Below are 26,131 nucleotides of genomic sequence, written 5' to 3'. Positions count from 1 at the left end.
TTCCCCTCAGGTTCCCTCTTACTTTCTCTTTCACGCACTCACTCACCTCCACTTCACATCCCTCTCTTGATTTCTCAGGTGCAGTCTGGTGCGCAGGAGGATCAATGAAACATCAACAGTTCACGCTTTAAACAATCAAAACAGATGATATCAAGCAGTGAATTATTTGTATCACTTGACTGCAATATCTCTGCGTCAGTATTCCTGTAAGGAGAAGTAAAAGATGAGAGAGATAAAGTGAAGGTCCCATTTCTGGTGCATTCTTCAGCGTGCAGAAGAGTTATCCCAGAGACATTATTCGTGCATTCCCTGTCTCTTTGTCAGTCTTACATCGTCTCCGTGTTTCGTGTGTGAGTGATGTATACTGTATCAGAGCTGACCACTACTTGCCAGCGCGCCGCGCGTCTGCGTCAGCCACACACTGAGTCTGTTGTCGTGTTATTCTACGGAAGCTGAGAGCTGCTGACAAATGCAGGGGAGACGGGAAAGTGTGTGTGCGTGTGTGTGTGTGTGTGTGTGTAAGGAGGCAGCAGGGTCTGGAGAGACGAAGGGGAAAGAGTGAGGGGAGCGGGAATACAAAAGGAAGAGCACTTGTCTGACGTCGCAGACAGATGGACATACACGCAAACACACATATGCTTTCATCTGTTAGACTGTTAATCCCAACGTTTACCTCAATTTATAACCCTCTGCCCCCCTTGAACCTGACATCTCTGTGAATGCTGACGCACATCAGGCCTCTTCATCACTTGCCATTCATTAAATTGACGCTCATTACACGCTGACGATCGTAAATCAACCCCCTACAACAATGATAGCAGATAACACAATGTATAACAGCACACATGAGCAGCTGGTATGATTCTACCGTCGTTCTGCCGACCACTTCCTGTGCGTCAGCCCTGCAGAGTGTGTAAATTTCATCAAGAGCAAACACAGGAAAGGAAATTTCATATCCGCATGTTGTCACTGTTTATGTTTTGAAACACCGTACGGACAGCAGGAACGGGGAGCTGAGTAGAACAGTTTGGAGACAGAGTGCATGTGAAAATGTTTGGAAATCAGAAAGACTTCTCTTCACATGCAGTAGGCTCTGCTTTGACCGCACAGGGAGGGAAGGCGGACCTCAAGTTCACTGAAATGTCAACTTTGGTTTGAAGCGAATTTGACTCAAAGCGGTGCAAACACGGCACAGACGATACACTGTCTTCCTTTTTTAGATTGAAGTTTCTGCAGTTGTTGTCGTATTGCAGTATTCTTTCTTTCTTTCTTTTGCATTCGCTTGTGGAATGAAGTGTAAATGCAAATGTTTTCATAAACTGTGGACTTGTCTATCCCTCATCCTTCTTGCGCATTCCATCTTATCTCAGGAATAATGATAGCAAGATATGGAAGTAATGCGTTTGCGTGCATTCTTCGTAACCACCGTTATCATTATCTCGAGCTGACAGGTTTGACGGCCATCTTTTACTTGTACATCGGTACGACCTGTCACGGCCCCGACGTCTCTCCAGTTTTATTTTCCTGACCTTGGTGTGCAGTTAGAGAACCACCTTCATCCTCGGAGGGCCGTGACTAAGAAGAATGACATGAAAGTTATTTTAATCTCTCTATTCTTGTTCCCAATATTTATGTGCACTTTGACCCCCTGCTGTTCCAAATTATCCACAAACTGCTCCGTCGGGAGATGTTTAGATGCCTTACATGTCTTCTTTTATCAATAACAGTCTGTGAGTCAAGGACTTAAAAATGAAAGCTATCCAGAATGTTCTATTTTTGGCACAGAGTTCACACACATTGCCATTACGCCTCCGACGCCACTGTCTTTTTATGCGTCCCCCTCCCTTTACTCCCTGGCTCCTCATCCTCTTTCTGTTCATCAATCACACTGTCCATTCCCATTAGAAGGTCACCGCTGGATCTATGAATGGTGTCAATTGGCCTCAGCGTCTGCCTTGTATTACAGACGCCCTCGCATCTGGCTGGACCCCCGGCAGTGCCAGGAAGCATGCCAGGAATGCAAGGAATGGCCCTCTGAACGATAAGAAGGAATTTCCCCGCACCAGGCTGGACTAAAAGCCCAGAAACAACAGAAGCACGTACAATCACTGGGGAGAAATGAAAGGGATGACGACAAAGAGTGGGATGGGAGGCGATGGAACAGGATGCCTGGACAGACATAGGTCTAGGTTTGACACTAAGACAATAAACACAGTGACAGAGGCTATCCTTGGAAGCCGAGAGTGATGACGAGGATGGGATGGTGACACACGGAGAGAGAAAATAATGGGATGGGATGACTGGAGATTGATAGGTGAGACGGTCATGGAGAAAAGAGGCAATGACCAGCGAAAAAAAAGAAAAAGTGATGCTATGGAATAGAATGACTGAACGAAGATAGCGATACTTAAAACAGCTAAAAGGGTGTCGGGCGACAACGAGGGGCAACTGTGGACAGGCAGAGGGATACAGATAGAGGCATGTCACAGGAAAGGTGAATCCCTTTAATCAGCCCCTGATTGGGTGACAGTGAGTGGGAAGAGGAGGACACACACACACGTCTCACAGGCAGATTTCTGGCTGGTGAATCTTTGTGTTTGACTGACATCACCTCTTTATGACTCACCGACACGGCTTTTTCTACTGTCTCCCACACTGTACCATCTGCAGAGGCTTTCAAACTCAGTTTGAAACAGCATTGCCAAACCCTGATCCAGATTATCTTCCCCTCTGCAGTGAACGACTAAATCTGACTTCAAATCAGCATCGACTAACAAGCAAAGGCCACATCCCTTTTGTCTTATGGCCGTGCTGATTTGGGGGCAGCCGGTTTGTAATTGTTTTGAGCTGCTAGATTACACCAGGAGGGATTGGATTACCTACCACCAGGGTAGCCGCCCCCTCGTTTCCCTGTTTCCCCTGGATTACATCAGAGTGTAGGCTCCTTCATCTGTGAGTAAGCACATACCTCACAGTCACAGGGGAGGCCAGAAACTATGTCGAATGTGTGAGAACAGAAAGGTGGATAACAGGCTATATGGAGGAGAGCAGGAAGTGTAAACAGTGCTTCCTGCACGTGGTTTTCTGTTCGTCTCCAATAAAGAGATACGAGATGTAGAACGTTGACGGTGATCTAATTTCTGTTTATACATGCCGGGGTGTGTGTGTGTGTGTGTGTGTGTGTGCGTGTGTGTGTGTGTGTGTGTGCTTAATGTTCCAATCTGGCCATAACCCAATCTTTTTTGTGTTCAGATCATAAATAATGAACAACCCAGAAGGGAATGAAACATTATCCATATAAAACTCCCCAGGGTGTCTTATCTTGTGTGACAGAGATTCATTTCTGTAATATCATGATCTCAGCAAAGACCTTGGCCAATTACAACAACAAAAATGAGATATGTAAATAATATTCCAGCCACAGTCTGGGCTTCTTCTCTCTAAAGCTACGTTCTGATCAATCTTCAAAGTAAAGAGCATGACAAAGCAAGTCCTGTAAGTCGCCACTCTGGGAACTCTTTCCCAGGTCAGATCAACATGGTAAATATAGAGATACAGTAAGTGCAGAACATTGTGAGGGGCAATACATGAGACTTTATTTGTACTTCATGGTGTGGTTGTGCAGAACAAATTGGGGTCAGAATTCGATCCAGTGAACGTGGACATTTCTGCCTCTCTCTTGTACGTTTAGGTCAAAACCTCATATAATGACTTTGTGCGGTCCGCTGGCTTTTCGACCCATCTGAAACAGCTGACACAAGGCAGTAGGTGGGTGTGTGAGTTTTGAGGTGAGGCAGTAAATGGCACAGGCAGACAAGGAGAGGTAACTCTGTTTTTTTTGGTAACTCCATTAAAGAGAACCCCTGGGAGGTTTGGACGACTGACAGCTGAGGCGGAGCCCGGGGCAGCCAAGCAGGAGGGAGAGTGTTTTCATGTGTTTATGTGTGTGTTTTCCTTCACTACAGGGGCCTATATATATGGCTGCAGGGTTGTCTCTCAGGTCTGCAGCTGAGTGTGACGGGGGTTCACTCAGGGGTATAGGAACCGGCCCCCGGGACGACCTATGGAACACCCTTGTTATCCTCCGGGGAGCGATCCATTTGAGGTGCGGTCCCCCACCACCCTTCACCTCCAATGTGCCGAATCAGTGGAAGGCAGAAACCCAGAGAGTATCCCTGACACTAATATGGAAAAAAGCCTGTTTGGAGCGACTATGAGGGCAAATATTATTCTTCCTGAGCGTAACCACGGCGAGCACCTCTGACCTGGCAGTGAAAGTGTTGAAACAAAAAGCCCAAAGACTTTTTCTGCTCCATCAAAGGAGAGCAGCATAAAATAAACACGGCCATCAGATTACCACGCTGAACACGGGCCGCGTTAGCCCGCGCCGGCTGCCCTGCTGCCCAACCCCATACCTCTATGGGAGTTAAGTGTGGGGTCCGCTCAGTCAACACCATGACGCAAAATGGAACAAGCCTCTGACAGAAGCCCCAGGCTGATGGAATAAGGCCCCTGCCCACAGGCCCACAGGCCCCCCGGCCCGAGAGAAACATACTGAGCGAGAGCGACGGAGAGAGAGAGAGCAGGAAAATGGGAGGAAAGAAGAGGAAAGGAGGGAAAAGGTAGATGAGGACATTTTGTAAAAGAGGAAAAGACCACCAGTCACAAATTGGGGGAACTGGCTTTGTTCCAAATTGAACAGCACACACATTAACGCTCCGCTGCCCCGGAGGACCAGCAGCAGCGGGCCAGGACAGACAGCCGCCAGTGGAGAGAAGGCCGGGGCAGGGCAGGGCAGGGCAAGTCAGGGTACAGTGGTTGGTGGTGGTGGTTGTAGCTGCCAGTGAGACTGTGAGGCTTAGCTGGCTAGTCGAACAGTGGACAGCCTCAGCACGGTGGATCTGACCTCACAGGGCTTCTTTCATATCCCTGCTTGGGCCTGTGTGCATTTGTGTGAAGGGACATGCATGTGTGCACCAAGAAAAAAGGAAATGTGTGTGTTTATGTGTGCATTTCACGTTGGGGTGACGTAACCAGGAAAACAGATCTGCCCCTTGAGGTGGACCAAGGCTTTTCTCTCTGCCTTTTAGTCATCTCACTGAGGCCCCGCTGTCCATTTCAACCAGGGGTCTCCTCATCTCCAACCTCAGCAACAATCTGTCGTCTGTCTGCCTCTGACTGATTTCCCTCCCGGCACCTCTGACCTGCTCACCACTCATCTCAAACCTCTCACAGTCGCAGATTCCTACACCCCCAGTCTGTGTTTTTGTCTGTCTGTGACTTAACAGATTCCCCTGCTCCCTTGTTTCCCGACTGGCCTTAACTCCCGACTTAGCCCGGAGTCATGCACATTGTTCCACTCTCACTTCGTTTCAGACATCGAGCTGACTCATAAATTATCATATTTTCAAACTAAGACCCAAAATAATTTTTTTTGCTGTTTGTCTTTGGAGCCAGACTAATATTGCCCCCCCCCCCCCCCCCCCATAATGAAGGTCCCTACTGGTATTAGAGACCAGATTCTGTAATATTCGATAATGATGACGCCTTTGGACCCCTCACACGTTCCTCCCCGATTTCCTGATAAAACATGTCACAACCTCCGTCAGTGGCCCTACAGTCATGGCATTCTGCCCTTTCCCCTGACGTACGACTTGAAACACCTCCTTATACTTCGGGCTTTAGGATGACGCAGGGCTCAGGTAAAGTGTTACCAGATCACAAACCGATACTGAGGCCGTTCCAGGTTGTAGCTGTTAGTGTAAAGTGTGAGAGCCATGGGCCCTTTCTGGTTCCTGAAAATGACCCCTGTGTGTAACAACAATGAACACAATCACTGTGGTCCACTGGGCCTCACACCGGCAGCATTGCATTACCTCGCTCGCCTCCCTACTGTTCTCCTTTTCTTTTCATCCTTTTCTCCTCTGACTCAGCTGTTTTGTAGGAAACTCCGTTTCTTTGAAGAAGAGAAGAATCTTTCATTACTCGACAGCAGGGAGAGAGAGAAGGAGATGATAGGGAGAGAATGACTGCACCATTGTCTTCACTCTCCACTCCCCTCCATCCACCAATGATAATTGTGTTGAGCTAATTACAGAGAGCTGCTACAACAGGTGTGGGACTCTGCACCTGGGTAAAGAAGTCTTCTTGGTGCGTGCGTGTGTGTGTGTGTGTGTGTGTGGTGAGAGAGACAGAGAAAGAGGATTGTGTGTGTGTGTATGTATGACTACGCAATTCTGGGTGAAAGTGTGTATGACATTTTGTCTGTCAGTGATTGGGATCACAGAAAACCGTGTGTGTGTCACATGCTTACTAAACCTGACATGTTACTTAATAGTGCTCAGACATTGGTCACCGTATTGTATCACAGACGACTGTAATGTCACACAATCAGCCCGGACCTATACCAGTCTGAACCCCCATCTGTGGTTAATTATACAGCTGCAGACTACATCTGTTTGACATTACTGGAAAGTTGAAATTAGCACACAAACACAGTCTCACTCTCACTCATACACCACATTGAATTTCAAATGAGACTGATTACAATCACTTCATTGATGAACGTGACCGCAGGGAGCCTCTTCTCATGATTCACAATCTATAACCGGTCTTTCTCAGTGGGATGTTTTTGATGTCGGCACAGTAAAAAAACAAATTGGGGAGACAGAACCGGAGGCAGCAGTGGTGATGTAAGCAGGGGGTCTCTCACGGGACTTTTAGCTTTTTACAGTCAAGGAATTCATCTGTGAGGCTGACCGGAAGAAAGGAAACCATTTGGTCGGGCGCCAAAGGAGGAGCATGATAAGTCTCTGAGAGACTTCATAGAGCTTCACTCTCAAAACAAAGAAAACTGGAGAACTGTTTTCCAAGAAGGTCTGGCTGACTAGACGAGGAAATTAACTGGATATTACCAAATTGTGACAGTTCTTGTTTAGCTGTTACTCACTCCTGATGATATCACCACCTGTCTGCCGTCTGCTCATGACAGCCACATGCAAATTTTTGCTTAATGACCTGAACAGGTTTAATAGGGCCAGGGGATTGTACCACAATAATGAAATGGGAAACCCTACCTCAGACCACTTGTGTGTGTCACACCAACAAAGGGAAATGGAAATCTCCCCTGCTCTCAAGTCCCCAGCTTCCACCTTTACGACGGCTCACCTTGGTAAAGGTAACCTTTGTGTGCGGTCGTCACAGTCTCATTTACTTGCTTGAGTCATGGCCCCTTCCTAAAATGCAACCCTGGGTACAGGAAATGAGAGTGAGCCTTTGGAGCAGACTTTAATTTAGTTGTATGATTGCCTCCTCAGTCAAGCAACTCTACCTGCAGACTCATCACTTAACGTCAAAGGGGAATGAGTCCTGCATCGCCACCTTGTGGAATATTCCCCTGGTGTTGAGGTTAAGGCGAATGCCAAACCCAAGGGGCCCTGCTGTGGGAAACGAGCTTGTCAAAGATCACACAGAAACTGTCGGTCTTTCAGACTAGACTTCGGCGTTTTATTACAAACAAGTAGTTTAAAAACATACATGGGAGCCAAGTAAAACAGTCATGTGTAATGCATAACACTGCACGATCCAACAGACATGGGCTTTTACTCCCTGCTTTAAAATAAAATCTATTAAGACATACCAAAGCCAATACATTTCTTTTACTTGACAATATCTAAATGGATAAATGAATTGATATGGAAATGTCATGAAAAAACAACAACCAGGCAACAAAATGCAGAGAACATGTCCAGTTTTGTTTTCAGGTGTATGTGCTGTTTCTGGTGATTTTAATTTTTCACTCCGGAGACATCCGTAGAGAGACAAATATGGGCTTCCTCAAAGCCGAGTCCTCTGATTGGCGGGGAGCTCATCCTGATCGAGTCCCCACAAGAAGGTGCGGAGACGTGTCACTTCTTTTTGGAGCTCAGAGCTCGGGATTGGCTGGGAGAGGTCAAGGCGTGGAGTTTCATTTGGCAGGATTAGAGGAGGATGGTCCAGGAAGCTCTCAAAGATGTCTAAAAGATGAGAAAGGAAAAATAAACAATCAATGAAACAGACCATTTCACTCGTTGGATTCTTAAATGTGTTAGTTTTATTTACATATGTATCACCTCCACTCAGCTCTGTGCCTGGCAGAGGGGCCCAGGATGATGGTGGGGCTCTGGTTGGACCCAGCTTGTAATGGGTGAGTAGGTGGTGCAACTGGGAAGGGCTTAATAAGACATGTTCCTCCAGTAGACTGGTCCAGGATGACTGGAAGACAAGAGGGTAATGGTAAATCAATATGAACAATGAATAATCTTGAGCTGAGAAGCTTTCGTCGCATGCAGCTGTGTTACCTGGATAAGTCGAGTCTTGGGAATACACAGGAAGTTGACTGTGACGGACAGTTTCTTCATGAACTCAGAGGCTATGTCTCCTAATCCCGCCCCCTGTAGCCAGTCCAGAACCAGGTCCAAGTTTGTACGGATCTGGACCGCTCTGGACCAGGAAAACAGCCCATCTAAAGAGAGAGAGAGAGAGAGAGAGAACAGAAAGACACAATTCTGTTATCAAAGGGAGGAATTTAAAGCGAGACTAACAAACTTTTGAAAGAAGAAATAACACAATCCTCCTTTTACAAATTAAAAGTTAAATTCATAAACAATAAAAGACCATTGCTCAATTTAATACACGACAGGGTTTTCATGCTACAACCTTCCTCGGTCTGGTATGACCAGTAGCTTATTGTTCGAAACTAGAAATTGCGGTATAACTGGCTGAGTAATATCATTAACTTGACTCTTGTCTACCTGTGCTTCTGTTACATTTTAACATTTAACATTATCTCCCAGTTGTCACTTGCGGTCACACTGGCTGTGTTAAAGTGTTAAAGGTTACACTTTAACCTGCGCCCTCTCACCTCTCTCCAGCAAAGTATTGAGCAGGGAGGTGTTGGTGAAGAAGAAGAGGTAGCCGAAGGTTTGGGAGGTGAGCGGCGGGGACAGACATGCCTCCCGTGAAAGCATCAGAGAACAGCGGTACACTTCCACCAGCCCGGCAACTTTGGGTGGTAAGGCGGACACGTCGTCCACCTCTCCTTCTCCTCCTTCTTTCTGCTCTCCCTCTGCACTCCGAGCTCCGTCCTCCTTCTCTCCTCTGGAGAATGGGTTGGAGTCCAGGAGAGCTGGAAGGAGTGAGTACAGGGTCTTTGTGGACAGAAAGGAGGGAAACTTGAGTTCATTTGTTTTAGAAAATTGACTGCCATTAAACTTTGTACAGACATTCATGGTCTATAGAGGATGAATCATATTGACTTTGGTGATCCTCTAACATATCCTCCAGCTACACCATGTGGTTGACATTTGTGGATCTACTGTTGGATGGATTTTCATGAAATTTGGTGCAGATAATCATGTCCCCCTCTGGATGGATTCTAATAACTTTGGTGATCCCTCTCTTTTTTTCTAGCACTAACATTAGGTCAAATGTCTTATTCGATGTTCGTGACCAAATACCTTCAAAACGAATGACCTCCCATAACCCCGAGGCCCACCGTGTTTCTAGTTAGTGAGTGTTAGCAAGCTAACACGCTAAACTCACTTCCTGAACATGGTAATCATTATATCTGCTGAACATCTGCATGTTAGCATTTTCATTGTGAGCATTTTAGCCCTTAGTGTGGCGTGTAGATGTAGGCAAGTCTACACACACTAAGTCTAAGTTTTTTAGTATGTAGTGTGTTTGCAATGTAAAAGTGACGAAATGATGTATATTGAAGTTAAACTGTATGTTTACTAAATACAGTCAATTTTCAAGTATGCTGTTGCTGCACACTATTCTCCCAGAATGCAAAGCACGAAGGGAATTGAGGAGCTGGTCACAGCTGGAAAAAATTAAAATAAATAGTGGTGTGGTTAGACAGCTTCAGAAACATCTTGGTAAACAAAAAAATATGCCTTAAGTCTTCAGAGAGACATTTTGCTGTCTCTCTGTGAAGTTGAATTGGCGGTGGTGTTCAAAAGTATTTGTGGCGTCACACATAAAACGGTAAACCAAGTTGACTTTTTTTTGTCTTTAAACTGCTCAAACAGTATAGTGACAATTAAAAAAGTAGTATTTTTATACTGCACCTTGGTGAGGTGATACACACACTGTTGGAAGGTGTGCATAATGACGTCATCCAGCTGTGCCAGAGCTTCTGAGCAGGTGTCCATGTCAGCTGTCAAAACTGGGTCCCCTGGGGCTTTAAAGAAAGAATCAGTAAGAGGAGTTCAAGAGTTTGAAACGGTCATAGCTTCTAAAGGTTATTTTTTACTTGAATCGGTAACTTCCATTGTTTTCATATCACTCTCACCTTCAAACTCCCACTCTTTCTCCATGGCTTCAACTTTGACCTGGAAGAAGTTAAGGAGCTCTGTGGCATTTGACATCCAGAAGATCAGGGGTCGCAGGTCAGAGGACAGTTTCTGGACATTCGGCGTGCTTATCTCACCTTCTTGCTCTGTGGAACTGGACACAATAACGTAATGCCAAAGTTATGTAGGCTGTAAAATAGTTGTGAACTAGACTTGAAACTAAAATAGACTAAACTAAAAATAGACTTGAGTTATTATTACTGAACTATATTTAAGCCATTTTCAACATCACCGTGTTACAATGCTTTCATCATACCACAAAAATGTACCAAAGACATAACAGCAGCACAAAAGTATCATGAATCACTCAGCAGGAGATCTCTAAACAGAGGAAACATGACGTCGAACAAAAATGTTCTTACTTTTGTGTGGGATGCTTATCCCCAAATTCCTTAATGTTATCCTGTAAAGAGAGTTGGAGACAGAAGAGAGGAGAGACATCTTGGGTTAGTGTGGGGGTGGAGGAGGGAGAGCGTAGTCTCGCCCCGCAGCCAGGACAATTACAGCACATTTTCCAGCAGGAGGGCGGTGACATCAGCTCATCCTCGCTTCTGTCCACAACGTAGCAGGCCACAATGAAGGGCACATGTCTGTCTGCTGGGTTTTCTGTCTGACTGAATGTGGCAATCTCAATCTGTCTCCCTGATGTTTTTCTGCCAAGCTGCTATATTGTCACGCAATACTATCCCAAAATAGGATAATAGGGATATAGGATAATAGTTCAGTTGTTACTTGATCATGTGTTGAACTCCCACTAAACCCCTGAGGTATTTTGTAATTTTACATAATATAACATGGAGCACATTTTGTATGCCGAGCTCTTGTGTCTTAGCCCGGCTATCGGCATGGCTCTATGGATGTCAATGCCAGTCGGTTCACTCCTGAAATATCTCAACGATCGAATGGAGTGACATTCATGGTTCCCAGAGGATGAACCCTACTGACATTGGAGATCCCCTGACTTTTCCTCTGGCACCACCAGCAGGTTGACTTTTTTGGCTTTTAGTGAAATGTCTACTGGATGGATTCCCATGAAAATTGTTCAAGACATTTATTTCCCCGTTAGGTTGATTTGTAACAATTTTGGTAAACGCCGGCTTAATCTTGTATCATCATCAGGTCAAAATTCGAATTTGTCCGATACTTGACCAAAAACCTGCAGGACTAATGCCTTTCCCATCAGCCTCAGTCAGGCTTTGTGTTTCGTATAAATTACCAATTGTTAGCACACATTAAACTACAAACATTATATCTGCTTAACATCAGCATGTTAGCATTTTCATTGTGAGCATGTTAGCAAGTCAAAGTTATCATTTAGCTCAAAGCACAGATGGGATATGACATGCAACACAGGTCCTGGTTGTTGTTGGTTCATGGTCATCACTTCCAGGCCACCAGGGCACCCCACGTATCATTTCATTGTATTTTAGATATTGAGCTGTTGTTGTTTTTTACTTACCCAGACAATTTCTTTTATATGATTGGCTGACTTGAGTAATATCTGTGGTGTGAGAGCAGGGTCCAAGTGTTTCGAGGCATGGTCCATCATGATTGACAGGAGATAAGCAGGAGCTAAGGGCCCGCCTCCAGAGTCTGGGGAGGAATTTTTGGAGATTATCTCCTAAGAGATAGTGAGGAATAAACATAACATATCTCAGCAAGGCCATTTTTCTACCAGATAAATGGATAGGAAGTAATATCTTCTTTATCTTCCTGTCTCACCTGTAACAGAGCATCTGCATGACGGGGATGAAACTTCAGAGCTGCCTCCGTAGATCCCAGGTACTGCCTCAGAGCCTCCTGTCTGTCCACTAACCCTGAGGGGCAACAGGTGGTGGAGGCATCAGCCTGCCATGGCAGGGTCAATGCCAGCGGTGGAGCTGGAGTCACGCGGGGGTCACGATACAGGAAAAGGAAGTGGTTCCCCAAACCAATCACATCCCCAGGCTTTAGGACCGTCTCCCTGTAAAGGGCCACTCCGTTGTGTGTGACTGCACCCCCTCTGAAGGGTCGCATCAGAGCTACGATGAAATAAAATCAGATTAATTAAGGGACACAACAATTGCACCATGGATGTATGTATGATATGACTTAGTGACTGTTGGTACCTTGTCTGGTAGGCGTGTCGGGAACAGCTGAGTCTCTCCTGACCAACAAGTGTCTGGCCAAGAGGTCAGGAGCAGAGAGGAACGTGTCCACCTTCAGAGGCCTCTTCCCCTTCCTCTCCCTCTCTCTATCCTTCTCTCTCTCCCTCATTGTGGGCTTTCTTCCAAACATATGAGTATGTCCCGTCATGATGTACAAAACAAAATCCTAAACAAAACACACAGTGGAGAGCACAACAAAGTCAGGGAGGTCTGTTGTCTGTTATCTTTTAAGTGCTGTGGTTTATATCAATCTTCCATCTCAGAGATGTTAAGTTGAACAGAAGGCGGGTGATAAGGTATGAAGTGTGTCACAGTTTGTTACAATGGAGACCTGTGTGAGGTCATTGTGTGAGATGAAGTGATGTACACAGAGGGGTTTTACTTCGTTGGATACATTGTTGAAGCATTGCGCTGCTCTGAGGCTGTTTTGTGCGGCATGCTGAATGGGAGCGGCTTGTAGAGGGATGGAAACCCTGATGGTACGTGGCGATTAAGGACATGCAGGTATGATGTCATGTGCAGGGTGTGTGCACGCGTGTATGTCTGCACAAGTCCTCAAAAATGCTCGTTTGCGTCTGTGCACATCAGTGTGTACGCACCTTGTTATAAAGTATACCACGTAAATGTCCCTGTGTGTGTGTCTGGCTGTGTGCCTGTGTTTACATAGCATCCGTGTGTGTGGGTGTTGTTTGTGAGTGTTTGTGTGCGTGTGATATCATCCGTCAGCGTGTCTTGCCTTGCTCTGGTCGTAACCCTGCAGCAACAGGAAGTAGGGCCGATCTGTGGGTGGAAGGATCAAACTTTGTGACATCACTTCCAAGTCACAGCTGGAGTAATCCTCGTCCTCCGCAAGCTGGTTCGTCCATCCGACCTTTGCTTCCACTTTTGAGGCTCTAATCTGAAAAAAGGTTAAGACATGATGGTTAAAACGCCACATGCAGAATTTCAGTAATTCAGTGTTTTCCTCACAACATCATCCTCTTTACCTCTCCTTGCTGTGGGTTGATCATGCTCACAATGTTCTTCCTGTCCTGCAGTCCTCCATTGTTGTTCGGCCGGTTGCCAGACCCACGTGAATCATTACTGACATGGTTGCCTTGGCGACGCCGCAGACTCAGGTTCATGTCACTGATGCTCCTCCTGAGCTCTGAGTTTCTTCCACGGTGTCCACGCTCGCTCTCCTCTGGTCCACCCCCTGATGACATCCTGCTCCGCCGCCAGCGCACACCTGCTGCCCAGACAATCAGAGGATCGGTCAGTCTGACCTCGTGCCATGTATAAAGAGACCTGCCGATTAAGTCTCAAACATACCTTCTCCCACCCTCTCACGCTCCTTCTCCTTCTCCCTCTCTTCTCTCTCATAGTCGTCCTTTCTTTGGATTTCAAAGCGCCGCTCAAATCCGTCCTTAGGCCGCCACATGTCCACTAACAACAGGGGACATTCCCATGGGGCAACGCTTCTCCGGCACTCTGTCTCCCATTTGATAGCTCCATCTGGCTGCTGGATGGGCTTTCCAATGACATCACACAACAGGAAGTCCTCTGGGCTGTGTTTCTGGAGAACTAGAAGGTAATGGAGGAAGGGAGGAGGAGAGGGGGTAATTATTTTTCCATAACACCACTGTTTATGTTTGTATTAAGTCATTCCCTATTGGTTAAAAATATTTGAGCAAACAATTCCAAGTAATGAGTCGCAGCAGAGGTCCACATGAGAGAAAATTTCCCTCTCTAGTACCTGCGTCATCTGTCTCCTCCCTCTCCCTCTCAGTGTACCGGGTGATGACCTGGGCGATGAGTTGTCTGGCTGTAGAATGAATGTTGGCCAGAAGCGAGCGATAGTTGGCCCCACTGGAAAGGGCATCCCCATAGATCTTGATTAGTCCCGGGGCAGAGGAAGAGGCAGGGGGCAAGTAGTGGTGGGAGGACGGGGCAGCTGAATGAGCCCAAACCTCTCTCTCCCTCTCCCCCACCGCCCGGTCCCGGTCACTGTTAGAGCGCCCTCGCAGGAAGAGATGGGAAAGGCGCTTTGTGCGGGACTGGGGGCCAGCAGTTCGGGGCCTGAGGAAGGCTGGGGAAGGAGATGGGGATGGGGTAGGGGAAGCCAGCGAGGGGGTGGAGTTAGAAAGGGAAGAGGAAGGAGCAGAGGGGGCCTCGTGGAGGGAGGCTGCGTCAGAGCTGGTGGTCGACCTGAGAACAACAGAGGAGGGGAAGACAGATGGAGGAGAGAGGAAGGAGAAAGGAAGGGACAAGTCAGCTGTGAATTATGACGGACTAAACATGGACAAACAACAAGGACTAAAATAAAACAGGGAAGGGATACAGGGTTGAAGGGACACTAATGACAGTGGAAGTGAGATAAGATGACATCAATGCATTAGCTGTTAATTCAACAATCTGAATTCTAACTGAACAATAACTGGCATGAAAGTTGCATAACACAGCAGCTAAAAAAGTGAGTTTAAGAGTACTTCAGACTGACTTGACAGAGATAGCGCTGGGCCAGCGACCCCCAAGCTTGGCAAAGTGTTTCCTGGGCGAGTTGATCCACAGACCCACTGGGAAATGGAGCTTTCTGAAGCGAGGACTGCCAGACCCCTCCATCTGACAGAGTGCAAGAGAAGAACATGCCGATATTAAGAACAAATCTGGCATTTATGACTCAATAATCTGCCAACAAATAATAATGATAATGACATTGAAAATGTCAAGATACTGTAAATGTCACGTTTCCCTTTATGTATTTAATCCACCTTCTGTAGTGAAGAATGTGTGTCAGCAATGCCAGGATTGAAACAATATAACAATGGCATGATGTCACCATCAAAAACATATCAACAGGATACCTACAGCTGGTTGTCAACATGGTGAAAACAAAAAGAAAGAAATGAACCAAGAACACCCCGATGAGCCCATGAAAATCATAGCGCGACTTTCCCATTCTCAAACAGGAAGCATCTTTAGTCAGACTCAGATCCAGCTGTCGCACTGACAGGGAAATACCCACTCCAAAGGTCACTGTCTGTCCTTTTCTCAGCGTTACTTTTATGTCGATTACAATTAAAATTATGGCTCACACATTATTGTTTTCATGGTGGAATTTGGAGGCCTAAACAAACAATATTGTATCCCTCTGGAAACTGCACCTTTTAAAGTGTGATTTCTGACAAGACTGTTTGTCATGTCTTGACATGTGTGTCCACACCTTAAATCTGCTGTTATCGTTCCGGACACAAAAGATGGCAGTTTTTACGGAGCATACTGTCCTAGATGTTGTGGGGGAATATTTTAAAAATCATGAAATTAAAATGCTACAAGAAAAAAAACACCAATGCTAGAATGTTAGATTTTGAAAGCACTTACCCGCGGTTACTTCTGATCCTTCTATAGTGTCTTTTGATGAATCTTTGCCACCAAAATTCAAATACGCAGCTCAAAGTAATCTAATAACCTTGTATGTTCCCTTTTCCCCGCGTTGAAATTCCATTTTCAAAAGGCGTTAACCTGTCACACATCTACATACACATTGCTACTTTTTAAAAACCATTCGTTCAATCATCTCTTGACTAAAGTATCTGTTTCTTTTATTTTTCTCACTAACTGGACACGGTCTGCTCCCTCTCTCCCTCTGGCTCTCAGGCTCTCTGGTTCTATAGATAGAGAAACAGGCCCATTGTTCTAAGTGACAGAATTTCCTTCCTCAGCAGTGGACAACACCTATATCCTGACTGAGTGAGAGAGAGGCAGAAATTGGTAGAGAGCGAGAGAAGGGTGAATTTGCACACACACAAATGAGCCTTTGAGACCTTTGTAGGGATTACTATACACTACATGATACCCCACAAAGCAATCTAGATATCTATCTTTTGGTCTGTCTGGATTAAACACAAATATGGTGTCACTGTTTCATCCTAATAAACCTTAATCAAACTGGGTCGTAAAGCCACCACAGATTCTCAAGAATGTGGCCATTTAAATCCGATTCTTCTTTGAGATTTTTGTGATTAGAACAGATATCGTGATGCATCACAAAAAACACAGGGGGAAGTTTTGCTGAAAAGAAGATAAAGGAAAAACACATACAGCGAGAGAGGAAGCAAGAGGGAGCGACAGAGACACCTGTGACCTTTGACCTCTTCTTCGACAGGAAGATGGTGAAGAAAAGAGAAAGGAGAATGTCACTGTGTCTCACTTCAGGGGATAGATCTACTGAAATCTGCATCTCCAGACCAAATACGTTGTCAATATAGGTCAACAACCCGTGTCCCAGTTCAAAGGCTCCTCCACTGTTTCAAAGCGTCATTGAGGGAGAAGAGAATAGATTACTTCAAGTTAAATGTTGACAACATATACAGTGGCTATAACATTAGTACAACACAATAAATTAGGTCTAACTGTGATCGATCTCCTTGCGAATCTTGTGAAACAGGCTACAAACAGAATATAACATTACTGTGAGTGATGTCAATCATTACAAATTTATATTTTATCAAAGGAATTTAAAATGAAGACAGTAATGTAAGTTACATCATGAAATATGTAGCTTCTTGGGGCATGCCCTGAGGGGACTTTGTAAATGACTTTGACTTGAATCAGATTACTTTACTATAGTTGTCAAAAATGTGAGAGTGGAACACCGTGAGAATACAGATGAACAGCAGAGAATATGGTATGTTTCTCTGAAACGTTGCTCTACGAATTTTGATATTTTACACTTCGAAAACTCGTGATTTACTGCAAGCAACACAAATTCAAACTGACAACAGTTGGAGTCCTCTTCGAAAAAGAAATATACTACACGTAAATTCAGTACTCAATTTTGTCCGCCACCTTCCAAGTCTACAAGCCTATTTAATAGTAAAAGTGGTGGGTGGAGTATTGCTTTCAGCTGATTTTAACTTGAACTCAGTAGGGTGAGGTCACTTTTGCATCCGTAACCTCAAGTATTTGTTTCAAAACAGTAAACCATGAACAATGACTAAAATGTGCACGTCAATATTGATTCTCCTACAACCAACCAACATATTGCAGTTTTGAGAAGATCAATCTAACTGCTGAGGTGAGAAATATCATAGGAAATATCAATAAGGAAACATTACATATCCCACACTTATTGTGTGTGCCACATTAGATCTGTAAACTAAACTAATCTCTCTACTATAAGTCAGGCTACTGATATTTATTATGGTCGTTATAGCTCAATAAAGATCATTAAAACAGATATTAGGAACCTGAAAACTGAAGTTGTCTGGTCAGACGTTTTAATGAGCCGATATCCCAGCATCCTTTGCGCGTTGACGAGGAAGGGTATGTTTCCGGTGCGCTCCGAGGACACATCAAGAAACGTCCCAAGGTTAGCTCACGGTAACGCCGACACTTAGCATGCTATTTACAACCTTTACAATTATATTTATCAGGCTTTCTGATGTATTGAACTGCCAAAACTCTTGAGGCAACCAGCCATCCTTAAATGTGTTAACCTAGCTAATAATTACCATATATATTAACATGTTAGCAACGGGGTGACAGCTAGCATTAGCTAACTAACAACAGTTAGTCAGTTAGCATGCAAACTATGCTAACTTGTTCTTCAAAGCTATGTGGTCGTGTCAGTATTTGTTTATGTCAATATACGTATCAAGGTTAGATAGTTATCCTTAGGTTTCTTAAACAAACTAGCATCCAGTTGCGAAATACAGCGTGAGCAAAGCTAACCTAAATTTAACTTTGATCACAACGCTATATTTAGCTTAGCCAGCTAACAGTGAGCCTTAATTGAGGTCACACTGTTGATCTAGCGTGTTTTCTAAACCTGCATCAGCTGTGAGTTAATCCAATATGTGCCTTGTTTCAGTGTCATTTAGTCGTGTGACTGAAGCTCAAAAAGATGTCTGACACTGTCGAGGAGAAGATCAAGAACTTCAGGACGGCTCCCTTTGACGCCCGATTCCCCAACACCAACCAGACCCGCAACTGTTATCAGAACTACCTGGGTGAGGACAGAGATGCATATGTTGTGATTACTCCTTAAAAGACCGTAGGACACTTGGGACATATAATTCAAGAGAAGGAAATCCCTCTACCCTTCAATATGCTTACAGCCATGTACCTCTGCAACATCTGTAATGATAGATAGCGAGTGTTTAGTTAACATATGTGGATGTATAACCATCAGATTTACACGGTACACAAAAGCTTACTAATCAGTCGTCATTCAGGTGTTTTTAACATTTTACGTGGAATTAATAATATGACCTCCACATGACATTAGTAGCGTTTAAAAATGCCCCTGCAAATTATAAACTACACAACTGGAATCAGTATTCTGCTTAAAATCCATTTGTAATAAATAAAATAGTTTCAAATAGCAAAATACAATTTTTAACATTGCAGTGAAAATATAGACAATCATACGAAATTGATAACATTGTAAGTGTCTGTGTTTGTGCTCTCACCAGGGTGTCTTATTTTTATAACCGTGTACGGTTATAATTAAAGCTGGTTTTATTAAAACAGCTTCACAATAGTGGTGGGATTATTACTTTCCGCCTCACATTGAAGCTCGAACATCTTGTTAATTAAATAAAAGCTTGAACAGCTTGTTAATAAAACCAAGATAAGCTTGTTCTGTCACACATTTCCATGCTGGTACCGACTGCCCTTCGATCTCAGTGGCTTCTTGTTGTCGTGTTTTTAGTGTGAACATTGTGTCAGATGATTACCGTGAGCCCTTTTTGTTATTTTTTTTTTATCCCAGACTTCCACAGGTGCAATAAGGCCCTGTCAGCCAAAGACCAGGATGTGGCTCCCTGTGAATGGTACCAGAGGGTCTACAAGAGCCTCTGTCCTATGAGCTGGGTGAGTTATGGGATTACAGTTATGATAGTTTCGTTGGAAATGTGTTCATGCACACACTTAATGTTGATAGTTGAACATTAGCTTAAGTAAACTAGACAGACTGATTGTTTTACTGCTTCATGGTATTCTGTGCCGTGTGCGTGTCTTTGTTTCTCTGTGATTAAGTGGAGATTGGTTATCTCTTGGAGTTTGAGGTTCTTTGCGACATCTATTAAACTGCATGTGATATACAACATACATTTATAGATATGACAAAATGTACTCGCAGCTGTTGCATTAGAATGCTCAGATTAGGTAGTTGTAACCAAACCTGTTTTTGACTTAATATTATTTTGATACATAAAGTGTTCCCAAAACCAGGGGATGTCAAATCTCTGTTGGTGCTATATTCTAGGGATTGACATGAAACTACCGAAGTTGTCCACTATCTGCACCACCGCCTGGATACATGCAGGAGACACGGCATTCTTTACCGTTACCGAGAACACTTTTCTGCTGATGCTTGAACGTTAGTTTTGTGGTCAGTTAGGGCTTATATTTTCTCGAATATCTCCCACAGGTTTCCAAATGGGACGAGCAGATAGAGGATGGAAGTTTCGCAGGGAAGATCTGAAATCGGCAGCCGTCATTGATCAGGACAGTCCCCTCCAGGACGTTCTGTTACCTGCAGCTCAGTAGTGCGCCTAAGGACATCTACATCAGTGATGCTACTGTTGTTGACTTTAAATTTAAACACGCACAGCTTTGCATGTTACGGTCTGAAGTTTTTTTTTTTTTTTCCCCGTCTCAATTGTAAAGTATTCTTCCGATTTGTTTCATCATTAAATACAGTTCAGATTTAATGAAAAGGATGTTTGTCATTGTAGTGTTTCAGCACTTTGTTTTTGAGAAAAGCCCTTTAAGTAAGTAATTCCAATACAACAGACACAGTGAACTTTTTTCTTAAATATGTTCCTTAATTTAAATGAATGCAAGCCTGGTGTAGATTTAATGGCTGATATCAAGATTTGTAGTTTTCGACTGTAGTCTCTGGATTACCCAACGTAGCCTTCAGCTGTCTTGATTTTGCAGCCTCGTGCTGTCTTCATTAAAGTATTCCAGACTATTTACACTAGAGATGAAGTGCCTATTTAGTCATGTCTGAAACACCCTCAGGTCTGTCTGCTGTGAAAACTCAACACAACTATAACAACGTTTTTCCAGCGGGTGGCAGTGGTGATACAACCAGATGGCCGTTTTGAAGTAATACTCTATTTTCACCACACTATGGCGCAGTTGAACTGTCTCTCTGTGACCAACCAGCTTACATGTGTGCCTCTTTATGATGAGGCCTATTGATGTGGGGTTTTCAGGACTATTTGTGCCATGAAATCACAAATAGTCTGAAACTGTACAGAAGATTTACTACATGATCAGGTTTCAATGATAAATATTAGAAATAAAGTTTAAAACATTTTTCATGGTATTGAGAATTATACTTCCAGTTAAGTTTTTAAACGTGCTTCTATAATAGATCTGTCCTAAAACATGCAGGACATCAATGACTTCTTCAAACAATAATACAAATGTAGGTTTTGCTGAATTACCAAAAAACGGAGTAATATTAGTAATAAAACCAGACATGAATATTAACTAATCGATGTATTCACGAAGGTGGAGGGTTTAACACACTACTACGTGTTACATTTCTTGTCTTGATGTGTATAATGTTTACACATCAGACAAATAAATGTAAACTTGCTCCTTTGATCTTAACCAGAATTTCACTGTTTACTTCACGTTGCTATTGTAGGTGACTAACCTTAACGGCCTTTGGTAACAAGCAGAGACTTGATTTAATTTCGTTCTTAGTGTATTACAGGATTCCAATATTGACATTTCCGTCTTCACAGCACAGTTATAATCTTCTTTTTATTGTCAGCAGCTCAGCTATGTTATATGTCCTGACACGCCAGAGAGGGTGTGTTCAACAAGTTCCAACAATCCTCTACTTGTTGCTGGTACACTGTCATGGTTGTGGTGGCAAAGATTTATACAGAAACCACAACATCAAGTGAGAGAAACGCTGCACGATACGTAAAGCTGTATTTATGTGACTGCTACAGAACTGTGAATGTCATCGTTGGGGTCTATGGTCGGTATCAACATGAGTCAAAAATGATGGCAACTCAGAAGCAGAAGGTGGCACTGGTGCACCAAATGTAAAGGAGTAACCGCTCCAGTAAACTCAGCACAATGCTTCATCTCTCTCTGTTGATCCTTAACTACCAGATTATCATCATAAATACATGCTAAGAATGTGTAATCTCACACACCATCCCAAATGTACCAAATACACCTCAGATGCTACGTTGAACTAAAATGAAATGTGTATAAAGTCATATAAACATTTATAATGTTTATATTTAATAGAATAGAAGAAGAATAGAATAGAAATATACTTTATTCATCCCCAAGGGGAAATTTGTCTGTGGCAGCAGCAAACAGGGTTACACAGTAAAATAAAAATATTAAGTATGGAAAATGCACAACATATACAATATAATAATAACAGAGCAGGACCTATTCAATTTAAGAAAATAAAGTAAATGCACAGTATATACACGAAATAGAATCGTATTAAATGAACTAAGTAGGAAAAAACAAACAAAACAGTCGTGCACAAGATCACCAACAGCAGCAACAACAGTGTAGCAGTGTTACAGTCTTGTGTATGATTTGGCCAGAGGTGATTTATGACACAGTGATGTGGCAGTGGGCAGGAATGTTCTCCTGTATCGGTCCTTGTGACGGCGGAGCTGAATCAGTCTGTTGGAGAAAGTGCTCCGCTGTCCCTGCAGGAGGTGGTGGAGAGGGTGGTCCGGGTTATCCAATGTGGATAATAGTTTCTTCAGTTTCCTCCTCTCCACCACCTCTTCCAGATAGTCTTGTTTGCAGCCAATGATGGAGCCGGCCTTCTTAACTAGTTTGTTCAGTCTGTTGGTGTCTCCGGCTCCAATGCTGCTCCCCCAGCAGACTACAGAAGTACAGTGCACTGGCCACAACAGACTGTAGAACATCTCCAGCATCTTGCTGCACACGTTGAAGGATCGAAGTTTCCTCAAGAAGAAGAGTCGACTCCTCCCCTTCTTGTACACAGCGTTGATGTTGTTCTTCCAGTTCAGTCTGCAGTCGATGGAGACACCCAGGTACTTGTACTCCTCCACCATGTCCACATCCTCTCCCAGAACTTTCACTGGTTGTGGAGCCGGCGTCTTCCTCCTGAAGTCGCCCACCATCTCTCTGGTCTTGGCCACGTTCAGACGCAGGTGATTTCTACCGGCCCACTCCACAAAGTCCTCCACTACTGGCCTGTACTCCTCCTCCCGTCCGTCCCTTACACACCCGACCACTGCAGAGTCATCAGAGAACTTCTGCAGATGGCATGATGGCATAGACAGACATTTTAAACATGAATTGACTGCGTTTGAATATTTAGCTTGATGTGAAATAGTATCAATCAATGAGGTGCTGAAATATTCAAGATATATGGAGTAAAGTGTGGGGAAAGAAGTGTTTACTTCAAATGTGAGATACCAAACAACACATTTCAGGGAAAAAGTGTGAATTCGAAAGGGTTATTTCTTGCATTTGTCAATAATTGTTCTTTGAAAGTTTCAAAGAATGAACAAATTCAAACCTTTAGTGTGGTGCACTACTGTGGTCACTAGCAAAGCAAGGCAAGGCAAGTTTATTTGTACAGCACATTTCAACAACAAGGTAATTCAAAGTGCTTCACATGAAACCATTAAAAGCATCAAAACAACAAAAGAAAAGGAGATTTAACAGCAATTAAGAACAGTGTAAGAAATAAAATGCAGTAGTAAAATGCAGAAATGCAGGAAGTTGATTAATATATGAATTGAATGTGGTTCAATTAAAGGCAGCAGCAAACAGAAAAGTCTTCAATCTTGATTTAAAGGAGCTGAGGGTCTCAGCAGACCTGCAGCTTTCTGGGACTTTGTTCCAGATATGTGGAGCAGAAAAACTGAACGCTGCTTCTCCATGTTTAGTTCTGACTCTGGGAACAGATGGTAGACCGGTCCCAGACGACCTGAGGGGTCGGGATGGTTCATAAGGTAGCAGCAGATCAGAGATGTATTTTGGCCCTAAACATTCAGTGCTTTGTAAACCAACAGCAGGATTTTAAAGTCAATTCTTTGTTGGACAGGAAGCCAGTGCAAAGACCTCAGAACTGGAGTGATGTGGTCCACCCTCCTGGTCTTAGTGAGGACTCGAGCTGCAGCGTTCTGAATCAGCTGCAGCTTTCTGACGGACTTTTTACAGAGACCTGTAAACACACCGTTACAGTAGTCCAGTCTGCTGAAGATAAATGCGTGGACAAGTTTTTCCAAATCCTGTTGAGACATAAATCCTCTAATCCTTGATATATTCTTCAGGTGATAGTAGGCTGATTCTGTAATTGTCTTGATGTGGCTGTTCAGGTTGAGGTCTGAATCCATAACTACAGATTTCTGGCTTGGTTTGTGGGTTTTAACATCAGTGACTGAAGCTGAGCGGTGATTTTCAATCGATTGCAGGACTGCAATCTTCTGTAGGAGTAGTCATCCGTGGAGAAGGGAGGCATCTTGCTGCTACTAGCTTTAACTTAGCTGCTAGTTAGCATTAGCTAACAATCCAAATAGCTCGACGACTTTCTGGATTTGTCTTCACTCAAACGTTGAAGAGTGATATATGTGATATATCTGGCAAGATATATGTGATATATCTGGCAAATTGAAGCAAGAAAATGCAAGCAGAGGCAAGAGCAAGCAGCAAAGCGACTGCACTCTCTCATCAAGGTCAGTAAGCAAAGGATGGAACAGGCTCTACTTGTTGAATACACATGTGTTTAAAAACTTGAATTAATTAAACATTTAAATTCTGGATGATACTACTACATTTAAATATTTGGCAACTTTGTTTTTTCATGAAATCATTGGCAACAGTCCATGACACACACAACCACTTTTTAAGCTCAGGCTACAGGATGTGGTTTGTAATGGTCTCTGTGTGTGTGTGTGTGTGTGTGTGTGTGTGTGTGTGTGTGTGTGTGTGTGTGTGTGTGTGTGTGTGTGTGTGTGTGTGTGCGTGCGTGCGTGCGTGCGTGTGTGTCTGTGTGCGTGTGCGTGTGCGTGTGCGTGTGCGTGTGCGTGTGTGTGTGTGCGTGCGTGTGTGTGCGTGTGTGTGTGCGTGTGTGTGTGTGTGTGTGTGTATCTATGTCCCTGTCTATCTGTGTTTGCTCTTTGCAGATGTCCTATAATTGGATTTGTTCACTCAGGCCAGGTCACTGGAGGAGATGCTGCGGGATGGGTTTCCCTGGCAGCGGCTCAGGATCAGATGGGATGCTGGGACAGAGAGGTGTACTTTGAGAAGAACTGTTGCAAACCCTTGAGGCACTGAACCTAAACCTTTGCACATTCCCCTCTCTCTCTCTCTCTGTTGGTTCCTCTTTTTTCAGTTTATGTACAATAAATTACAGAATGGTTGCACATGAAGAGCATTACACACAGAAAGGGGAGGAGCCACACACACTTACCACAACCTGACTTGTTTGATGCAAAGTGACTGTTACAATAGATTTACGGTCACTTATTTTTACGAGGCTCTGGCTATCAACTCATTGATGAATCACACACATAGTTACTTAGGTCTGCTGGCTGGCCTCAGGAAATGTGTGGTTAAATCTTAATTTAGCAATGAAATACTGAAGAAATGTAATTTGAGTGGACAGAATACACAGTATATATAACATATGTTGAAATAATGTCAAATCCATTCAGTATGTCAGGGGCAGTCATGGTCAGTGGTGGAAAGTAACTAAGTACCTTTACTGTACTTAAGTACAATTATGATACTTGTAGTTCCATTTTCTTCTACTTTAAACCTCTTCACTTCAATTTGGAAGCCAATATTGTACTTTTTACTCCATTACATTCATTTGATGACTTTAGCTGTTTTGCAGATTCAGATTGATAACACAAATTATAATCAACAAATAGAATACGCTGCATTATTATGAATTAAGATAATACTGTGTTGATCCCATGGTGAAATTCACAAACTATTCGACAGTATGTATTAAGAAAAAGTAGCTTCACCTTTACCAACTGCAACATTACGTATTGTACACATTAATTCATCTATAATTATAACTCATTAGTATAATATACATTTTTCTGAATTTTACTTTTCAGCATAATTAGTACTTTTACTTTGGATATATATTTTGATGCTCAGACTTGAAAATAATGCATTACTTACTTTTAACAGTACTTTTACACTGTTGTATTAGTAGTTCTACTGTAGTAAAAGATCTGAGTACTTTTGCCACCACCCGTCATGGTTTAGTTATCTGTATTTTTGTCAACACCAAACATGATCCATAGTTTCCAACCATTTGGCTCAGAAATAATTATGGGCTAATTAACTGGACTGGTATCTATAGGTTTGTCAATAGTTTACATTATCAACTGCATTAGGAAATGTTAGAAGACAATCTCTAAGTGTTGACCTGTGGACCATCAGTGAGCAGGTAGTTGTTAGGAGATAAGTAACATTGATAAACCAGCAGGAATAAACTCGATTTTAAAAACATCCAACCGCAAAACCAGCCATTTGTGGCCAACTGTGTTCCAACAGCATTCAGTTTTTCTGCTCCACATATCTGGAACAAAGTCCCAGAAAGCTGCA

The 26,131-nt window shown here is 43.5% G+C and overlaps 2 protein-coding genes across 5 annotated transcripts; one reads left to right on the top strand and one right to left on the bottom strand.

Annotated features, from left to right (window-relative positions):
* Window positions 1–7,566: 7,566 nt before the first annotated feature.
* rasip1 (Ras interacting protein 1) lies at window positions 7,567–16,128 on the bottom strand. Of its 3 annotated transcripts, none has more exons than XM_079274801.1 (16): window positions 15,905–16,128; window positions 15,024–15,145; window positions 14,280–14,731; window positions 13,856–14,107; window positions 13,531–13,772; window positions 13,281–13,442; window positions 12,506–12,710; window positions 12,120–12,418; window positions 11,857–12,018; window positions 10,760–10,800; window positions 10,337–10,491; window positions 10,113–10,225; window positions 8,903–9,188; window positions 8,340–8,503; window positions 8,112–8,253; window positions 7,567–8,015 (listed from the first exon to the last, which is right to left on the bottom strand). In XM_079274801.1, exons 2-16 carry the CDS (start codon window positions 15,143–15,145, stop codon window positions 7,837–7,839), a joined length of 2,976 nt encoding a protein of 991 aa, XP_079130927.1. In that variant the 5' UTR covers window positions 15,905–16,128; the 3' UTR covers window positions 7,567–7,836. The 3 variants fall into 3 exon arrangements, with proteins under 3 accessions (XP_079130927.1, XP_079130928.1, XP_079130926.1); XM_079274802.1 differs by having other exon boundaries at window positions 13,561–13,772; XM_079274800.1 differs by having other exon boundaries at window positions 7,567–8,253.
* A 1,698-nt stretch (window positions 16,129–17,826) lies between these two features.
* On the top strand, window positions 17,827–20,702 carry cox6b2 (cytochrome c oxidase subunit 6B2). Of its 2 annotated transcripts, none has more exons than XM_079275754.1 (4): window positions 17,827–17,894; window positions 18,396–18,534; window positions 19,299–19,399; window positions 19,959–20,699. In XM_079275754.1, exons 2-4 carry the CDS (start codon window positions 18,429–18,431, stop codon window positions 20,010–20,012), a joined length of 261 nt encoding a protein of 86 aa, XP_079131880.1. In that variant the 5' UTR covers window positions 17,827–17,894; window positions 18,396–18,428; the 3' UTR covers window positions 20,013–20,699. The 2 variants fall into 2 exon arrangements, with proteins under 2 accessions (XP_079131880.1, XP_079131881.1); XM_079275755.1 differs by having other exon boundaries at window positions 17,834–17,905; window positions 19,959–20,702.
* The last annotated feature ends 5,429 nt before the right edge of the window (window positions 20,703–26,131 follow it).

The sequence above is a fragment of the Melanostigma gelatinosum genome (assembly GCF_949748355.1).
Source record: "Melanostigma gelatinosum genome assembly, chromosome: 9".
Classification (NCBI taxonomy): domain Eukaryota; kingdom Metazoa; phylum Chordata; class Actinopteri; order Perciformes; family Zoarcidae; genus Melanostigma; species Melanostigma gelatinosum.
Note: the sequence above shows the minus strand (reverse complement) of the source record. Positions and strands in the feature narration are given on the sequence as shown.

Excerpts from the sequence above, each read along its gene's own strand:
- cox6b2 (XM_079275755.1), top strand. The coding sequence starts at position 18,429 with ATGTCTGACACTGTCGAGGAGAAGATCAAGAACTTCAGGACGGCTCCC. Across the intron at positions 18,535-19,298 it reads CTGTTATCAGAACTACCTGG|ACTTCCACAGGTGCAATAAG; the intron begins GTGAGGACAGAG and ends TTTTTATCCCAG. Across the intron at positions 19,400-19,958 it reads GCCTCTGTCCTATGAGCTGG|GTTTCCAAATGGGACGAGCA; the intron begins GTGAGTTATGGG and ends TATCTCCCACAG.
- rasip1 (XM_079274800.1), bottom strand. The coding sequence starts at position 15,145 with ATGGAGGGGTCTGGCAGTCCTCGCTTCAGAAAGCTCCATTTCCCAGTG. Across the intron at positions 12,019-12,119 it reads ATGCAGATGCTCTGTTACAG|GAGATAATCTCCAAAAATTC; the intron begins GTGAGACAGGAA and ends ACTATCTCTTAG. Across the intron at positions 10,226-10,336 it reads GAAAGAGTGGGAGTTTGAAG|CCCCAGGGGACCCAGTTTTG; the intron begins GTGAGAGTGATA and ends CTTTCTTTAAAG.